Below are 17398 nucleotides of genomic sequence, written 5' to 3'. Positions count from 1 at the left end.
CCTGACTGCCCTTGTCCACTGTAATAAGGCAATCTGCTGAAACCTCTTATTTGTCCTGACTAGACTGAAAGCTCTATGATGCCTGCAGGGACTGTCTCTTCTGAGTATCTGACCAGCACTGTAATGCTATAGAAATGAGACATGGTAGAGTCCTAGTGTTGCACAGTGTGGGCGGGATTTGGATACTCTTGGAATGATCAGGCAGACTTTGCAATAAACCTCGGGACGTCTGTTCTTCACATTTCTGGCACTTAACTCCCCTTCTGGAAATACCCAGCATTGTTTTTAACCTCCGAGAATGGGCTCAGGATATCCCCTGGGGATGGATAAAAACCAGTACAAGCTTCTGACACCCCTCAGTCAACAAAAGGAAAGAGAAGGGCTAGCTGTAGGAATGAGGAAGGGATCTGCACTGCTTCTCTTCACCATCACCCTGGGATGCCAGGGTAAGTCTCCTCTCTGCTTTTTCCCGGGTTTCGCTGTAGCATTTGATGCTTTTGTGGGACATACAGTAATGCTTCTTTTAATCAGTATGATTCAACTTTCTTTAACAGACATTAATCCAAAGCCACAGAAACTCAATTACACACTAACACATCTAGCCATATACACTGAGACATTCATACAGATAACACTTACACACAGACACAGTCACATATACATAGAAATGCAAAGCAATTGGTAGACTGAGAACTAGATCCTACACAGAGAGACACATGAGGTGGACAGACATATAATATTCAGCTATACCCCCTTTTTTTAAAAACCTTATTAAAAAACAATAGACCGATTGTAGTACATTTATTTCTTTGTTTTTTATTATTATAAAATTGACATGTTTTACATTAAATTTAATTTGCTTTATTTAGACTCCTGACGCAGGCCGGTTGGACCGAAACACAGCTGTGTCGAGTCATATTACCTTAATAAATTCACATTTTTTATCTTACTTGTGTCGTCTTTTTCTCATTTTTTATTTTTGTTATTTCCCTTTTTTTTGTTTTCCACTTTTCTGCATATTTTTGCATTTCTTTTTCTTGATTTCCTCGTTTCCCGTTTTATATATATTTTTTTGTTGTTCTTCATTTTTTTTGCCTTTTTTCACCCCCTTTTTTTCATCCTTTTGATTATTTGTGTCATCTTCGCTGTTTTTGATCATGGACAGACATACACAACATCAGATACAACAAACACAGAAGGATAAAGAAAAGCCACTGTTTTCCAGCTGACAATGTCGGTCACTTTAGTTTCTATTCATATCCTCTGACCCCTCTCCTCACTCCTTTACCACCTCCTTGCCCAGTACCTTCTCTTCATCTGTATTCCCTTCACTCTCTTTCCTTACTCCATATCTTGCCCTCCTTTCTGTGCTCCCTTCTCAGACTTATACCCTAATTCACTCCTGTTCCTTCTCCTCGTCCTTGGACAGTTGCTCACCTCTGTGCTTTCTAGTCCTACATCTTCTCCCTCACTCATTACCATTTCCTCATCTCTGTGCCCCTTTCACTGCATGCTGCCTCCTGATCCTTAGCCCCTATCCTTTCTTCTCTATTATTCCTTTTTAGACTTTTTGTATATGCTTGATTAGCAGTTCTGTGATCTAAACAAATCAGAGCAACTATTGCTGAATCTTTTGCTTTTTAAAGATGTTTTAAATTTTCTGTCCATTTAGAAAATGAAAGAATGCCTAATGGGGAGCTCATGGCAATCTGTCACCTCATTTCAATAGAAAAACCAGCAAACATATTCCCTGAAATTTGGGATTGAATGCTTAGATGACTGGGAAGGTTGATTAGTCAAATATACTAGTTTAAAATAGACAGCATTGATCCTGGGCTTCCTTCCTCTTGATTGGGATTTGCATCTTCTGACTGGTATTTGCACCCACTACATAGGTTTAATCTGCACGTTTCTATTCTTGTGTTTATGTTCACTGAATTAGCCCATAGTATCTATTACAAATTACTACTACTACTAATCATTTCTATAGCCCTACTAGACGTATGCAGCACTGTACACATTATACACAGGTACTTTCTATGTCCTTAGGGGGCTCACAATCTAAGTTTTTTTGGACCTGGGGCAATGGAGGGTTAAGTGACTTGCCCAAGGTCACAAGAAGCTGCAGTGGAAATTGAACCCTGGTTGCCAGGATCAAAGCCCACTGCACTAACCATTAGGCTACTCCTCATCATGTGAAATGTGCAATTAACAAACATTACTCCCCGCTACTGTAACCCCAGGAAGAGTACACAGATATTACTTATTTGGCAAGAAATGAGCTATAGCATGAAAAAGATTTTGTAAATGTAATTCCTAGCATCTCTTTCCCTCTACTCTCGTCTCTCTGCTGTTTCTCATTCCTGTACCAAGATCCAGAGACTATATTTGTGTTGAGATGTGGTGTTCGAACATCGATGAGCAACTTAATGATTTTCCACTCTCCCTAGGGTTGGCTGCTGCAAGAGAGTCCTTGCTCACAATAATGCCTAGCAAGCCCCTGGTTCAGCTGGGGAGCTCTATCCACTTGAACTGCTCCATTACCTGTTCCAGTGGAAAAGTTCTTTGGAAGGGTTTGGACACCAACCTTGGGAGTACATTCTCCATCAGTCAATACAGTGTGCTGTCCATCCCGAAAGCTACTGTTTTCCACGAGGGCACCAAGATCTGTATAGGGCAGTGCCAACGTCACAGCACACTGAGTACCATCTATCTACAGGTGTACTGTAAGTATGTTATGCCCTACTTGAGGGGAAAGAGGGAAGGGAGTAGGCCCAGCTCCAATGCTTCGTAAGATCAGCAAGTACTCCCTTTTTTGTAATAACTATACTGCAGCTAGTCTCAGTGGTGCTGATGGACTATAAATATTATTTAAAGCACAACTGAACATACACTGTACTGTACAGGGTTCAGGTTCAGTATGTCCATGACTGAGTTTGGATGAAATAATCATACTGCTGCTAGTCTCAGAAGTGCTGATGGACAGTAAATATTATTATTTAAAGCACTACTGAACATACATTGTACTGTACAGGGTCCAGGTTCAACATGTCCCTGCCCTAAAGAATTACAATCCAAGTGGGTATCTGAGGCGATGGGAAATAAAGTGACATGCCCAAGATCACAACATGCATCAGTGGGGATTTGAACCCTTGCTGCCCTGCTTCTCCACCCATTCTCTAACCACTAGGCCACTGTTAAATACGTGGAACTTGTTAATACCAATACATTGTGTAGCACAGTCCTAAAAATGATAAACCAGTTACAAGGTCTCTTCCCAAAGAACTTATGGTTTAGGTTTATGCTTCTTGCTGGATGATAGAGGTGGGAATGGAATCTGGGTTCACAGGTCTCACTGGTGGCAGCCCTTAGTAACAATGTAGATTTTTTTGTAGCTTTTCCTGACGAAGTTGAGTTGGTCTTCCATCCAGAGGGCAGTTTGGTGCAACAGCCTTTCCTCAGTTGTGCTGTCAGCCAAGTGTATCCACCCTCTGCCCTGACCCTGAGCTGGTATCAAGGAGATGAGAAGCTACAGGTGACCACGCTGAAGGAGACTGAGGATGAAGAGGAAGACCTATATAAATATGAGACCCGTCTGGAGCTGCCCCCTGGAATGCCAATGGAAGGCACGATGTACAGATGTGAGGCACATCTGAACTTAGGGCAGACTGTTCTTTACAGAAACAAGACCCTGACTTTCAGAAAAGAGCGTGAGTTCTGTTGCGGGGGGGAGGGAAGGGAAATGAAAGGAAAAAAGGGGGATGCTGCTGTCCTGCTGAAATTAATTGTTAGGATTTTCATTGCATCTTCAGGAACCTTTCTAATGACATAATGCGTTTGGAATTAACCTCTTGAAACTTGCACCTCCTCTGCTACAATCTTTCTTATCTTGAACGTTTCTGTAAAATCTAAATCAGGGGCCAATGCATGAAGTCACTCTTTTAGAGACACACCCTAATGGCAGAGCATACAACTTATAATGTGAGCGTCCTGCAAAAGCTTACCACCTAGATGCAGTAATCCAGGGGTTCTTAACCAGTAGTATTCACACCCCCGAAGAGTGCAGGAAGAGGTCAAATGAGAAGGGTCTTGAAAGCTGCGGCAATTTTTTGAAACTTTCTAGACAGAGTGAAGGCAGTTATAAGGACAGTCATTGGTAGAACTGTGTCTTACGTAATTTTAGCAACATATAAGCAGTTGGCACTATTAACAGCTAACAGTGAAATATGCAGCTGTCAGTAGTCACTAGTAGCACAGCAAGTGCCAGCAGAGAGACCTGAATGGTCCGTCCAGTCTGCAGTCACATTCATTAACATTTCAAGATTTCAATCAGCAATGAACATGATATTATATACTTGATCATGGTCTTTCTTTGGTGGTTCTAGGCCATAGACCATAGAAGTCTGCCCTGCTCTGTCCTTATGTTCCAACTACTGGAGTTGCTGTCAAAGCTCACTCCAGCCTATCCAAATTTGCCTTGTTTGCAGGACAAAGATCGTAAAACTATGTCCATCACTGACCTCAGTTCCAAACCACTGGAATTTCGGTCTAAGCTCTCTCCAGCCCATCCTAAACCAGATGGCCATATGCAGGACTCAGACCATATAAGGCAGCCCAGCACAGGCCTTAGTTGTTTAGGAAAGGAGTGCGAGGGTTTCACAGATCAGTTAAAGGGGTGTAGCAACCAAAAAAGGTTAAGAACACCTGTAGTAATCAGTAAGCATGCAAATTACCGTCACATTAAAAAGTGTGCATGGTAAGAAAGAAAAAAAAAAAAACAGTGCACACACTGGCAGTAATCTGCAGCTCATTGCTACAGTCTCCCTTTGTGTTAGTGCATGAGCAGTGATTTACTCAGGCACTGACAGGAAAGGGGACATTAAAACAAAAAGCCACAGGGGCTTCATTCTCCACCACCACATTACCAAAAGCCCTGGTAGTCTAGCATCCTCCCTCCCAACTCGACCCTCACCCGGACAAATAAATCCCTGGTAGCTTATTGTACCCCTTCCCCCTGGACTCTTCCCACCTACCTCAAAAACCTAATCTAATATCAGCACTTACAGATCACTTTTTCCAAAAATATGAGCCCCGAGTGGTTTACAAATTAAAAAAAAAGAAAACAATAATGAGAGTTTAACAGTTAACACTTAGCCACGAGTTTCTGAAATAAGAAAGTTTTTAAATGATTACGAAAAGCTAAATAAGAGGAAAGTCGAAAGGCAGGGGTGATGCCCACTCAATTCCTGCCTCCTCTGCCATCGTCATTCCAAATGCTGGTGATTGACCTGTAGCAGTGCGTTCCCATGCACCCCCCTAAGGGTCAGTCTACCAAATAAGGCAGTAGGAATTGCCTTATTCAGTAGGCTGACGCCTAGTGGTTCATGCCACTTTATTTTGTGTGTGAAACATTTCTCTGTATTGTGCAGCCATAAAAATACTTGCAGATGTCTTACCAACCACACATTTCCACCTTCAATAGCTTTCTGTATAAACCCCCCACTTACTTCCTTTTCTATCTGCATTTAATGTGTTACCTGGAAAGACCGTATTAAGGTAACAAATGCCTTTTTCAACTGTGTCTCAGAGAAATAGGAAAAAAAAGTGACCTCTTAGGGTCATAATCTGTGACTGAAGGACAGGAAAGATAAAATGAGTATCCATATTACTCTTAAATAAAGGGGCAGTAGTAGAGAGGAGCCTTGAGCTTACATATCAGGACCAGGCCTGTGCAACCAGGGCAAATGCTTTAGGCCCAAAGGAGATGGAGACATAACCTGATGGTGGGCTTTGGGGTCCTAGTCCTCTGCTCTAAATTAAGTTTAAAACCCTTGCTAACAATGGATATTCACTTGTCTAATAACATATAAAATATTCTGTCTCCTTCACAAGTTTCATCTAAGCCCTGCACTGCTAAGCATTTTGGGGAAGGAGCCGGGAGCTCAGGCTTCAGTCTGTAGCTCCACTTTGGGAAGGTCTAAGAAAAGAAATGAGAAACATTGTGAAGGCAGAAAATTTATGTTTGCACAGAGCTGTGGAACCTGTTACTAAAATGTGCTTTTATTTTACAGTTGGTTACAATTACAACTCCACAATAGCAGCTGACATTGCTAAAACAAACCTTGAAACTGCCACAGCCAAGCACATCACTGCTGAAGGGAACTCCACAACTGAATCGGTTACTACCGAAGGGAATTCCACAACTGAATTGGCTACTGCTGAAGAAAACTCCACAACCAAACTGGTTACTGCTGAAGAGAACTCCACAACCGAATCTATCGCTGCCAAAATAAACTCCACAATCAAATCTGTTGCTGCCGCTGAAGAAAGCTCCACAACTGAATCAGTTACTGCTGAAGGGAACTCGGCAACTGAATCGGTTACCGTCGAAGAAAACTCCACAACCAAATTGTTTACTGCTGAAGAGAACTCCACAACTCAATCTATTACTGCTGAAATAAACTCCATAACTAAATCTGTTGCTGCTGCCGAAAGGAACTCCACAACTGAATCGCTTACAGCCGAAGGGAACTTGGCAACTGAATCGGTTACTGCCAAAGGGAACTCCACAACTGAATCAATTACTAGAGCTGAGCCCATTACTACCAAAGGGAGCCTCACAACTGAGTCTGTTCCTGCTGACTCTATTCCAACAAAAATAATTCCAAAAAGTAAGTTTATTCTACTGATAAGAGTTCATGGAAATGCTGCTCCTTGTAATCCTGCCCTCTCCTTATGACTTAGGGCCCTTCTATCCTGCTGTGCATTCATTAACAAGGAATATGGATGGACTCCAGTGGGAGTCGAGTGGAAGAAAAACAAAGAAAATAGACCACCAGTATAGCAGAGGAAAGTTTATTGAGAAACAATAACCCGACGAAGCCACGTTTCAGCAGATGCCTGCATCAGGGCTGTAAATTTTTAAAATAGATATAAAAAATAACATTATATCAATAAATAAATAATTATAGAAATAAAAAATAATGAATCATATATATACATGGCCACATTGGATTATCAATGTCCAATAAACTTTCCTCTGCCACACTGGTGGTCTACTGGCTTTGTTTTTCTTCCATCTTAATGACTGATTGGTTCCTTTTTGAACTGTCCTTTGGACTGCAGACTCCAGTAGGAGACCTGCATCTAATCTAAGAAAATTACCAATAGTTCCTTTCCTTCCTAACTCACACTCTGTCACTTACATTTCTCCAGTATCACTAGAGATAGTGACAGTATTGTACAAATCATACACAGAAGACAAAATTCCCATGCTTATGTGTTTAGGCAGCTGTTTTATAAGCACTGTGTTATTACTTAAATTGATATAGAAACAATGGGCATATTTTCTTGATAGGTCACAGCTATTTCTGCTAACTGTAAGCATATTGTCTCAATATTAAGGCACATATGCTACTGGCGGCTGGTGCTCGTTACTAACCCCCCTGTTTACTAAGCCGCACAGCAATGCAGACACAGCCTATTCAAAGTGAATGGGCTGGGTCGGCATTTGCGCACGGCAGCAGCTAGCGTAGTTTAGTAAACAGTGGGGTAAATGTAAATACACTGTCACAATGTAAGCTACACATACACAACAACTGATGCTATTGTTCAGTGTTAATTGGTTACTGGTCACTTTGTTAGAAACATAGAAACATGATGACAGGTCAGGGCTAAATGGCCCATCCAGTATGCCCTTCCTCTGTAACAGTGGCGTAGGAAGGGCGGAGCGGTGGAGGTGGTCTGCCCCGGGTGCACGCTGCTGGAGGGTGCAGAAAGCAGCTGCGCGCCTGTCGGCTCCGCTGATTCCCTGCTCCCTCTGCCCCGGAACAGGTTACTTCCTGTTCCGGGGCAGAGGGAGCAGGGAAGCCAGTGGAGCTGACAGGCGCGCGGGCTGCTCTCTGCACCCTCCAGCAGCCAAGAATGCACCCAGGAGGGGGGCTTGATGCGCCGGGGAGGGGGGGTGTCATTGCACCGGGGGGGGGGGGGGGATGCGCAGCGGCAATCCGCCCCGGGTGGCAGCCAACCTAGGATCGCCACTGCTCAGTAACCACTAATTCCTCCTTTTCCTAAGAGATACCACATGCCTGTCCCACTCTTTCTTAAATTCTGACACAGTCCTTGACTCCACGACCTCCACTGGGAGGCCATTCCACCCATCCACCACCCTTTCCATGAAAGAGTATTTTCTTAGATTCCTCCTAAGCCTATTTCCTCTTAACTTCATCATATGCCCTCTCATTCCAGAGTTTTCCTTCATTTGAAAAAGGCTCACCTCCTGTACATTAACGCCACTGGGGTATCTAAATGTCTCTATCATATCCCCTCTCTTCCAGTGTCTACATGTTGAGGTTCATAAGCCTGTCCCTATATGTTTTATGACAGAGACCGCTGACCAATTTTGTAGTCACCCTCTAGACTGACTCCATCCTGTTTATATCTTTCTGTAGGTGTGGTCTCCAGAATTGTACACAGTACTCTTAATGGGGCCCCACCAGAGACTTATACAAGGGCACCATCACCTCTTTTTTCCTTATGGTCATCTCTCCTTATGCACCCAAGCATCTTTCTGGCTTTGACTGTCACCTTTTCTACCTGTTTGGCCACCTTAAAATCATCAGACACAATCACCCCCAAGTCCCACTCTTTTTTTGGACAGAGAAGCACTTCACCCCCTATATTATACCATTCCCTTGGATTTTTGTAACCCAAGTGCATGACCCTGCATGTCTTAGCATTAAATCTTAGCTGCCAATTATTGGACCATTCTTCAAGCTTCACTAGATCCTTCCTCATGGCATCCACACCCTCCAGGGTGTACACCCTATTACAGAGTTTGGTTTCATCCGCAAAGAGACAAACCTTACCAGATAGTCCTTCTGCAATATCACTCACAAAGATGTTAAAAAGAGCCGGCCCGAGGACCAATCCCTGAGATACATCACTGATAACTTTTCCTCAGAGCAAACTTCATTTACCACTACCCTCTGTCTCCTTCCATTTAACCAGTTTTTAACCCATTCAGTCACTTTAGGTCCCCATACCGAGGGCACTCAGTTTATTTATCAGTCGCCTATACAGAACAATATCAAAGGTTATGCTAAAATCCAAGTATACCACATTTAACGCTCCTCCCACGTCAGTTTGGTCACCCAGTCAAAGAAATCAATCAGATTTGTCTGACATGACCTGCCTCTAGTGAAACCATGGTACCTCTGGTCCTGCAGTCCATTCGATTTGAGAAACCTTTAGAAGCATTTCCATTAGTTTACTCACCACTGAGGTCAGACTGACAGGTCTGTAATTCCCAACCTCCTCCTTACTTCGACCATTCTTCAGTCCTCCGGGATCACTCCAGACTCTAAGGAAGCATTGAAGAGCTCAGACAGCAGAGCCACCAGAACTTCTCTGAGTTCCTTGAGTACCCTCTGATGTATCCCATCAAGCCCCAACGCTTTTGTCTACTTTTAGTTTAGCTAGCTCCTCACAGACACAGTCTTCTGAGAATTGGTACTAGTCTACCATATATCCATCCCCATTAGCATTTGTTTTCTTCAGTCCTACCCCCGGCTTTTCATCCGTGAACACAGAACAGAAATCATTGTTAAGCAGTTCAGCTGTATCCTTGTCAGCTTCTACATATTCCTCCCCCTCAGCTTTGAGCCTCACATGCTATTATGGCACTTCCTCCTGTCACTTTCATATCTGAAAAATGTCTTGTCCCCCAATTTTACTGTACCATTTTTTCTTCCATTTGCCTCTGTTTTCCTGACAGCTTTTCAGCTTCTCTTAGCTTTTCCGGGTATTTTTGCCTGTCTTTCTCTTTCTGAGTCATCTTGTAACATATGAAGGCTAAACTTCTTTCCCTTATCTTTTTCAGCTACTACATTTGAGAATCAGAACAGCCTTCTTCTCCTCTTAATTTTATGTAATTTTCTAACATAAAGGTTTGTCACCTTTAAAATAGCTCCTTTCAGTTTTGCCCACTGCTGTTCTACTTCCTTCAGCTGTTCCCATCCAACTAACTCTTCTGTGAGAAATTCCCCCATCTTGGCAAAGTTAGTTATTTTGCCATCTAGGACCTTCAATTTTGAATAGGCCCTCTCCTCCTGTGCCTTAATATTGAACCACACCATTCGGTGATCACAAGATGCAAACTGATCTCCCACTGTAACATCAGAAACATTTTCCCCATTTGTGAGCACCAGGTCTACAGTAGCTCCATCCTGTGTTGGTTCAATTACCCCCTGCTGGAATAATTCTTCCTGTCGAGAATCCAAGATCCCTTTGCTTCTAGACCCCACAGCAGGGACACTCCAATCAAGGCCTGGCATATTAAAATCAACTATCAATAGTGCTTCCCCTTTCCTAGCTATCTTGTGAATGTCTTAAATTAAGTCTCTGTCCATTTCTTCTGACCATGAAGGTGACCTGTATATTACACTAATGTAAATACATTTTCTTTTCCCTCTTACCAGTTTAAGCCACAGTGCATCTTCCTTACCCCATTTGTCCTGCAATTCTGTCACTTGAATATTATTCTTAACATACAATGCCACTCCTCCACCCTTTTTTCCTACCCTGTCCTTTCCTGAATAGTTTATAGCCAGGTATAACTATATCCCAGTCATGAACCATGTCTCCATGACCACCAATAAATCCAAGTTGGCTTCTATCATTGTAGCGTCTAGATCTAGAAATGTGTTTCTCATACTAGGGGCATTGGTATACAAGGCTCTCCAGATGTTACTCATTGTTATATGTAAACACACTGTTACAATGTAAGTTCACAAGTTGTTACTGCTAACATGCTTTGGAAAATGTGAGCTATAAGAAGGAATAAATGAAATGAAATGAAGAATATGGTAAACACTGGTATTGTTGGTTCACTGTAGGGAATATTGAGGAAATACCCATACTGGAACCATCCTTTATAGATGATGATGCTGCAGAGGAACTGAAACAAATCATTGTGAATCTGAAAGAGGTGCTAGAACAAACTAACAAACAAATCACTGAGACTTGATGGATGCCCAGCATTCTAAAAATGTGTAAAATCATGAGTAGTAGAGGAATGGTTATTTACCCTTTCAAATAGTATTAGGGTTAGGGGATGCTCCATGAAACAAACTAGCTGCTGATTTAAAACAAATTTAAGAAAGTATTTGTTTTAGGCAATACACAATTAAGTTGTGGAATCTGTTGCCACAGGATATGGTTAAGGTTAATGGCATAAGGGGATTTAAAAACCATTTTGAAAAGTTCTACAGTTCCAACAACTGTGATCCAAACAGATGTGGGGAGTCATCTCTTCTGACAGTGAGCCAGGCAGAATATCTCCCCATTAGGATCCGTGGGTACTTTGTTCTGTTTTCTGAACAATGAGCCTGATTTTCAGTGGCACTTCCGAATATCTGTGCTTTGAAAATGAGCACCTATATGTCTAAGCAGTGATCACATCATTGCTTCTGTGCATAAATGAGGCGTGCATTTTTTTTGGCCTAACTTATGCACATAGGGATAGAATCTATATATGGCACCTGAAAATTCCACGTGGAAAAAAAGTGCACCTAAATTTTATAGAATAGGCTTAAATTTCCTCGCAGTATATAGAAGAACGCCGAATGCCTCGCCCCACGACCAAATGTAGTTGCAGCCATTTACACCATGTTTTATTTGGCGAAAATCCCAACACCTAAATGAGGAGCAGAGCGGGTGAATTCTATAAAACACACATAGATTTTAGAAATGGCCATGCCCCCTTTTCAACTATGCGACTTAGAATTTAGCGCACCACATTACAGAATACACTTAGCAAGTTGTGGGCGTAAATCTTAATTAATAGCGATTAGTGCTAATAATTGCTTAACATCCAGTAGCACTGATTGGCTAGTTAACCAATTGAGTTACGTGCACTGTTATAGAATATACTTTGATTTCCACACAGAAATTAAGGCGTCATATATAGAATCCTGGGGATAATCTCCTGCCCTTCCTTGGCCTGCCCCAAACCCCACCTTCCGGTTTACACAGATGCTTTATGAGTAGGGCCCATGGTGACATGCTCTACACATAAAATTATACATAGAATCAGGGCAAATACTAAAGAAAAAACAACAACAATAACCAAATCTGTTTGTGGTCAGCACTGGCACTAACTGCTTAAGTATTTTTGCCAATGCGAAACTTCTTGACTGCTGTTTTCCCAATACTAGGGTTCAACACGGTGTACATTAATAAAGAATAAGATGAAATATAATGAAAACAATCTAACAAGACACAACAATCAACAGTGTCAATAAAAGAAATTAAGCCTAAACAAATAAGAACGTTTTCAGCATCTTATGAATAATCTGAAACAGAAAAAAAAATGCCTTAAACAGTATAAATTCGGCCAATGGAAGCCAGTGGAACTTTAATCTATATTCTGTAACACTAGTTCACTTATTTACTCTAAAAATGGACCTTAGAGCAGTGTTCTGTATGAGTTAAAGTTTTTTAAGATATTAGGAATTTAACCCTAAAGAGAGTATGTTATAGTAGTCCAGATGAGGTAATATCATCTGGACTACAAGTGAGGAAGCTTCTTGAGTAAAAAATGACTGAATTAATCATAACTGTCTCATTCTGAACAATGTTTTCTTCCACAAGTGATTAACTCGAGCACGATAATGAGGAGTCAAGCATAATCCCTAACACATGTGATTCAGTTTCCACATTAAATACTCTGTCATCTGCTAATTTCAAAGAGGAAGGTACTGTTATGTTAGGTCTTTTAAACCACAAGATTTTTGTCTTATCTGGGTTCAATTTTAATTTGTTGGAGCAAGCCTAGCTCTGAATCCTATTAATCCCAGATAGCACAATGTCAGGCAAATCCACAGTGTTAGAGGGTACTGGTAAAAGAAGTAAAACATTATCCGCATAGGATAACAATAGTTCACCAGTATTCAAACAAATGCTTCCTAAGGAAGACATGAAAAAATTAGACAGTACCAGAGACAAAGCCGAATATTAGGTCCAATATTTTTTTTGGAAAAATGGAATACATGAATAAACAAATGTATACTTCCAAGCAAATCAGACTGAACAGTGTTGGAGATAAGATGCCGGGCTCGATGGACCCCTGGTCTGACCCAGCCTGGCACTTTGGCTCCTATGCACAAATAGGGAGACAAGTGACCAGCTTTCCTTTTGAATTATGTGATTGTCTTTCTACCTTTTATTTATCCAGTCTAATGTATTTATTTACAAAAATAATTTAATAAAAGAACAATGTTATTCTCATCTATATATTTTACTCAATATTTAACTATTTGGCGATTCAAAATTTTACTGACTGCCTGATCTCTTTCTTGTGTGTTTGCATCAGATACAGAGTCAATCATGATCTGGGCAGTTGTGTCTACCATAGCACTGACATCTGCAGTCATCTTTCTTGAGCTATGGAGGCGGTTGGGACCTAAGGGGAAGAAGACACAATCCTTTAAGGTGACAAAGCCCTAACAGACATGAAGACCACTTCTCATTCTTCCACACTCAGTCCTCCCTCTGTTAAATCTCAAGAAAACTGATGAGACCAAGCTTAAATACTTGGAAGGCAGCAATAAGTAAATTAATAAGAAATATGCATTTGGCATCTTCCAAGGGAAAAAGAGGGTCCAAAAGAACAAGGCTTGCCACACTTATAGTACCTACTCAGCAAAATCTCATGGCTCCAAATCTCTCAAGGGATATCGCCCAATAAAGAGACCCAGTTGATGAAGGCTGTGAGTGAGTGAGTGACTGACTGCTGATGCATGTGAATCCTAATCTGTGCAGGTGCAGAGACTCCCAAAATTTCGGCAACACCCCTCTTTTCTCTAGAGACATGAGACTTTTTCAATTTACAACAGTAGAGAGCCCAGAACCTCTCATCCAAGGGTTGTCAAAGCTCTGTGGGAGATTTTTTTTAGGAATTTTGCTGGATTTCTGCTACTTTTGCTAGAGTCTGAACAATTAAATATACTCACAGGTACTAATTAAGGTGGACACCCCAGAAAAATGCAGAAAGTTGGAAATGCTACTGCCAGCTCTGCCATCAAACTGCAGGACACTTGGAATGTATACAAGAGAGCGGACTGCACCTAGAGTAAAACAGTTTGGGGCCAAAAGGTTTCTGTCTGCAGGAGACACCGAACCTCTCTCTTATCTGCTCAGAACTACTACTGCACTTACTCTCAGGATTTTGGCACACAGAGCTAGGATCAGGTGTTATAACTTCTTAAGGTCATGGCGCATGGGGAGCGAGACAGCTGTGGTAACTCCTGGGGCTGTCTTCACCTCCCTAGAGGAAGTCAGGACTACAGAATGACACGGGAACCCACGGGAACGGGGATGGGAACAGAGCCTCAGAGGACGGGGCAGGGACATATCCCACGGGGATGGGGACAAGCTTTGTCCCCGTGTCATTCTCTACTTTGAAGCCTGTTATTTATGTTTGAGTGATGCAGATGACAATATTTTGATTTTTTGGAAAATCAAGCAAACATGCTGCCCACTACTAGAAAAATTTGCATGGAGGATCCTGTACATTCCTTCTACCAGCACATCTTCTAAGAAGACATATTCTATTGCAGGAAGGACTATGGAAGACAGGACAGCTAGACTGAATCCTGAGATTTTTAAATCTTTGGATAAATCATTAACAATCTCAGGATTCAGTCTAGCTCTCCTGTTTTCCACGATCCTTCCTGCAATAGAAGATGTCTACTCAGATGTGCTGATAGAAGAAATAGTTGTGGCCAGCATGTTTTTCCAAAAAATCAAAATATTGTCGTCTGCATCACTCAAACATAACTAACAGTCCAGTTCACTAACAGGCTTCAAAGTAGAGAATGACACGGGGACAAAGTTTGTCCCATCCCATGAGATTTGTCCTCACCCTGTCCCCTCAGGTTCTGTCCTCATCTGCAGAAGCCAACATCAACAATTATAACAGTGCTTCATAGGACATATTTCTCCCCTACTAGGGCACACAGAATGGGTTGTATTTTGTACCCCTGGACATTTCAACAGGGTGGATTAGGATTCCTTGGGGTAGTACAAGTCAGCTATTGTTGGGGTTGGAAGGTTAAAGGATAGGGATGGGGTTGTTATTATTGTTTTCTATTTGTAATTTATAAACAACAGTTGCACAGCATATTGTTCCTTTTTATACTTTAATAAAAAGATTTAAATATAAAATCATAAGTGTTCGAGGCTTCTGCAAATGAGGACAGAGCCCGCGCAGACGAGACAGGAACGGAGACAGAACCTGTGGAGATAGGGTAGGGACGGAGACAAAACCCACAGGGATGCGGCGGGGACAGGAACAAACTTTGTCCCTGTGTCATTCTCTAGTCAGGACTTTAGTAAAAAGCAAAATCTGTCAAGAGGCACTGGAAATATGGGGTAGTTTGTTTTCACATATGTCCCAAAAGACAGACTTTTTGCGACTATGAATATCACATGGAAGGTGTCTGTTCTCAGTGTCTTATTGTATATACTGATGTTCTGTCTGAATAAACATATTTTCCTTTTACCTCCTCCCCTCAGCCCTTTCCACCTTAATCTGCTGTATGTCTCTGTGTGAGAAACCCAAGAATCAAGTTGACAGGTAATGGAACCAGAAGTAAATACAGAGCTGTTGCTTATTTTTAGAACTGGCCCTTTTCTGCAAAGGGGATGGGGGTGGGACAGTATCTCCTTGAATTCTAATGCAAACAAGCAAGTCAATCTGACATGTTCAATTTACAAACTGTCACAACACCCAAAGATGAACTGAAACCTCAAGCCTGGCTCACTTAATCCTTCTAACCTCGAGTCAGCTGCTCATCCGAAATCATTTACCTCTGGTGATATCCTCATCTAGATGACTGAGGTTAGAAAAGACTATTCTGAACCCTACTGGCAGTCAGCAATCAAAGGTCCAGGGATACTGGCCAGGACCCATCCAAGATACCTTAAAAGCCCACTGTTAGAAATTGATGTCTTTATGTAAACAGTAAGAGCACCATACAAAATAAAAGAAAAATTCACATGATGATGTGTCCCAAAGTGCTGTTAATGTGTTTAGCACCATGTGAGTTTGTCATTGGTGCAGCCAGCTCACAGTAAATAGAGGAGGAGTTGAAGAATGTGTAGAATACACTTCCCTGACGCTTGGGACTTTTGCAAGCTGGTTTCCCCTGGCTTAGGGAAATTTAGTGCAGTCTCTGATTCAGGTTGGTTCCTGTTTAACCTCAGAATGAAGTCACCATGCCGGTCCTCACAAATATGTAGCAGGGAAGGGAAAGGGAAATGGGACTTGATATACCGCCTTTCTGTGGTATTTTGCAACCTCATTCAAAGCGGTTTACATATACATATACAGCTGCCAGACTCATATTTGGAAAAACCAAATATGAAAATGCAAAACCCCTAAGAGAGAAACTTCACTGGCTCCCACTCAAGGAACGAGTTGCATTCAAGATCTGCACGATTGTACACAAAATCATTCACGCAGATGCCCCAATCTACATGCTAATTGTGGACCTGCCTCCCAGAAATGCCATAAGATCATCCCGCAAATTTCTCAATCTGCACTTCCCCAGCTGTAAAGGATTAAAATACAAGCTGATACACGCCACCATCTTCTCTTACATGAGCACGCAATTTTGGAATGCATTACCTACAACCTTGAAAGCTATTGATGACATAACTAACTTCCGTAAATCTCTGAAGACACATCTATTCAACAAGGCCTACAAAGACAACCCATAGCCTTACAAAATTACCTCACCAACTCACCCAATTATTACAGTCCACCTTATATCTTGCCTAACACCTTCCTTCTCTCTTACCTCACCTAATCTTTGTACATTACTAATTGTATCTGATATCATGGAATGATTATGTCACAACCAAACTCTGTAAGCCACATTGAGCCTGCAAATAGGTGGGAAAATGTGGGATACAAATGCAATAAACAACAATATATACAGGTACTTATTTTGTACCTGGGACAATGGAGGGTTAAGTGACTTGCCCACAATCACAAGGAGCTGCAGTGGGAATCGAACCCTGTTCCCCAGGATCAAAGTCCGCTGCACTAACCACTAGGCTACTCCTCCACTCCGTAAACAAGTTGTATGTGATACCTTAATGGACTACTTTAGCTCACTTGTAATAGGCTTCCTAGAGTAATACCTCACCTAGTCTGCATGAAAGCACCTCACAAATGTACATGAAAGGAACACAGAGAAGTCAAAGCTCCATCTATCATAAGAAGAATCACAGTTCAAGCCATAAATCTCCACAAATTCCCAGTGGTGATGGAGATGAGAACTGTACCTGAATTCCAGAAAGCATGGGATGAGCACAGAGGGTCCATTAAGTC

The 17398-nt window shown here is 41.8% G+C and overlaps 1 protein-coding gene across 1 annotated transcript; it reads left to right on the top strand.

Annotated features, from left to right (window-relative positions):
* Positions 1-261: 261 nt before the first annotated feature.
* Positions 262-14451, top strand: MADCAM1 (mucosal vascular addressin cell adhesion molecule 1). The gene is made up of 5 exons (XM_030218485.1): positions 262-446; positions 2451-2726; positions 3396-3710; positions 6072-6671; positions 13373-14451. Exons 1-5 carry the CDS (start codon positions 299-301, stop codon positions 13504-13506), a joined length of 1473 nt encoding a protein of 490 aa, XP_030074345.1. The 5' UTR covers positions 262-298; the 3' UTR covers positions 13507-14451.
* Positions 14452-17398: the final 2947 nt, after the last annotated feature.

Source organism: Microcaecilia unicolor, chromosome 11, assembly GCF_901765095.1.
Source record: "Microcaecilia unicolor chromosome 11, aMicUni1.1, whole genome shotgun sequence".
In the NCBI taxonomy this organism is placed as follows: Eukaryota; Metazoa; Chordata; class Amphibia; order Gymnophiona; family Siphonopidae; genus Microcaecilia; species Microcaecilia unicolor.
Note: the sequence above shows the minus strand (reverse complement) of the source record. Positions and strands in the feature narration are given on the sequence as shown.

What these genes read in the sequence shown, in the direction of transcription:
- MADCAM1 (XM_030218485.1), top strand. Translation starts at nt 299, where the DNA reads ATGGGCTCAGGATATCCCCTGGGGATGGATAAAAACCAGTACAAGCTT. An exon ending in CATCACCCTGGGATGCCAGG is followed by an intron (nt 447 to 2,450) that starts GTAAGTCTCCTC and finishes CACTCTCCCTAG; the next exon opens with GGTTGGCTGCTGCAAGAGAG. An exon ending in CCTGACTTTCAGAAAAGAGC is followed by an intron (nt 3,711 to 6,071) that starts GTGAGTTCTGTT and finishes TTTATTTTACAG; the next exon opens with TTGGTTACAATTACAACTCC.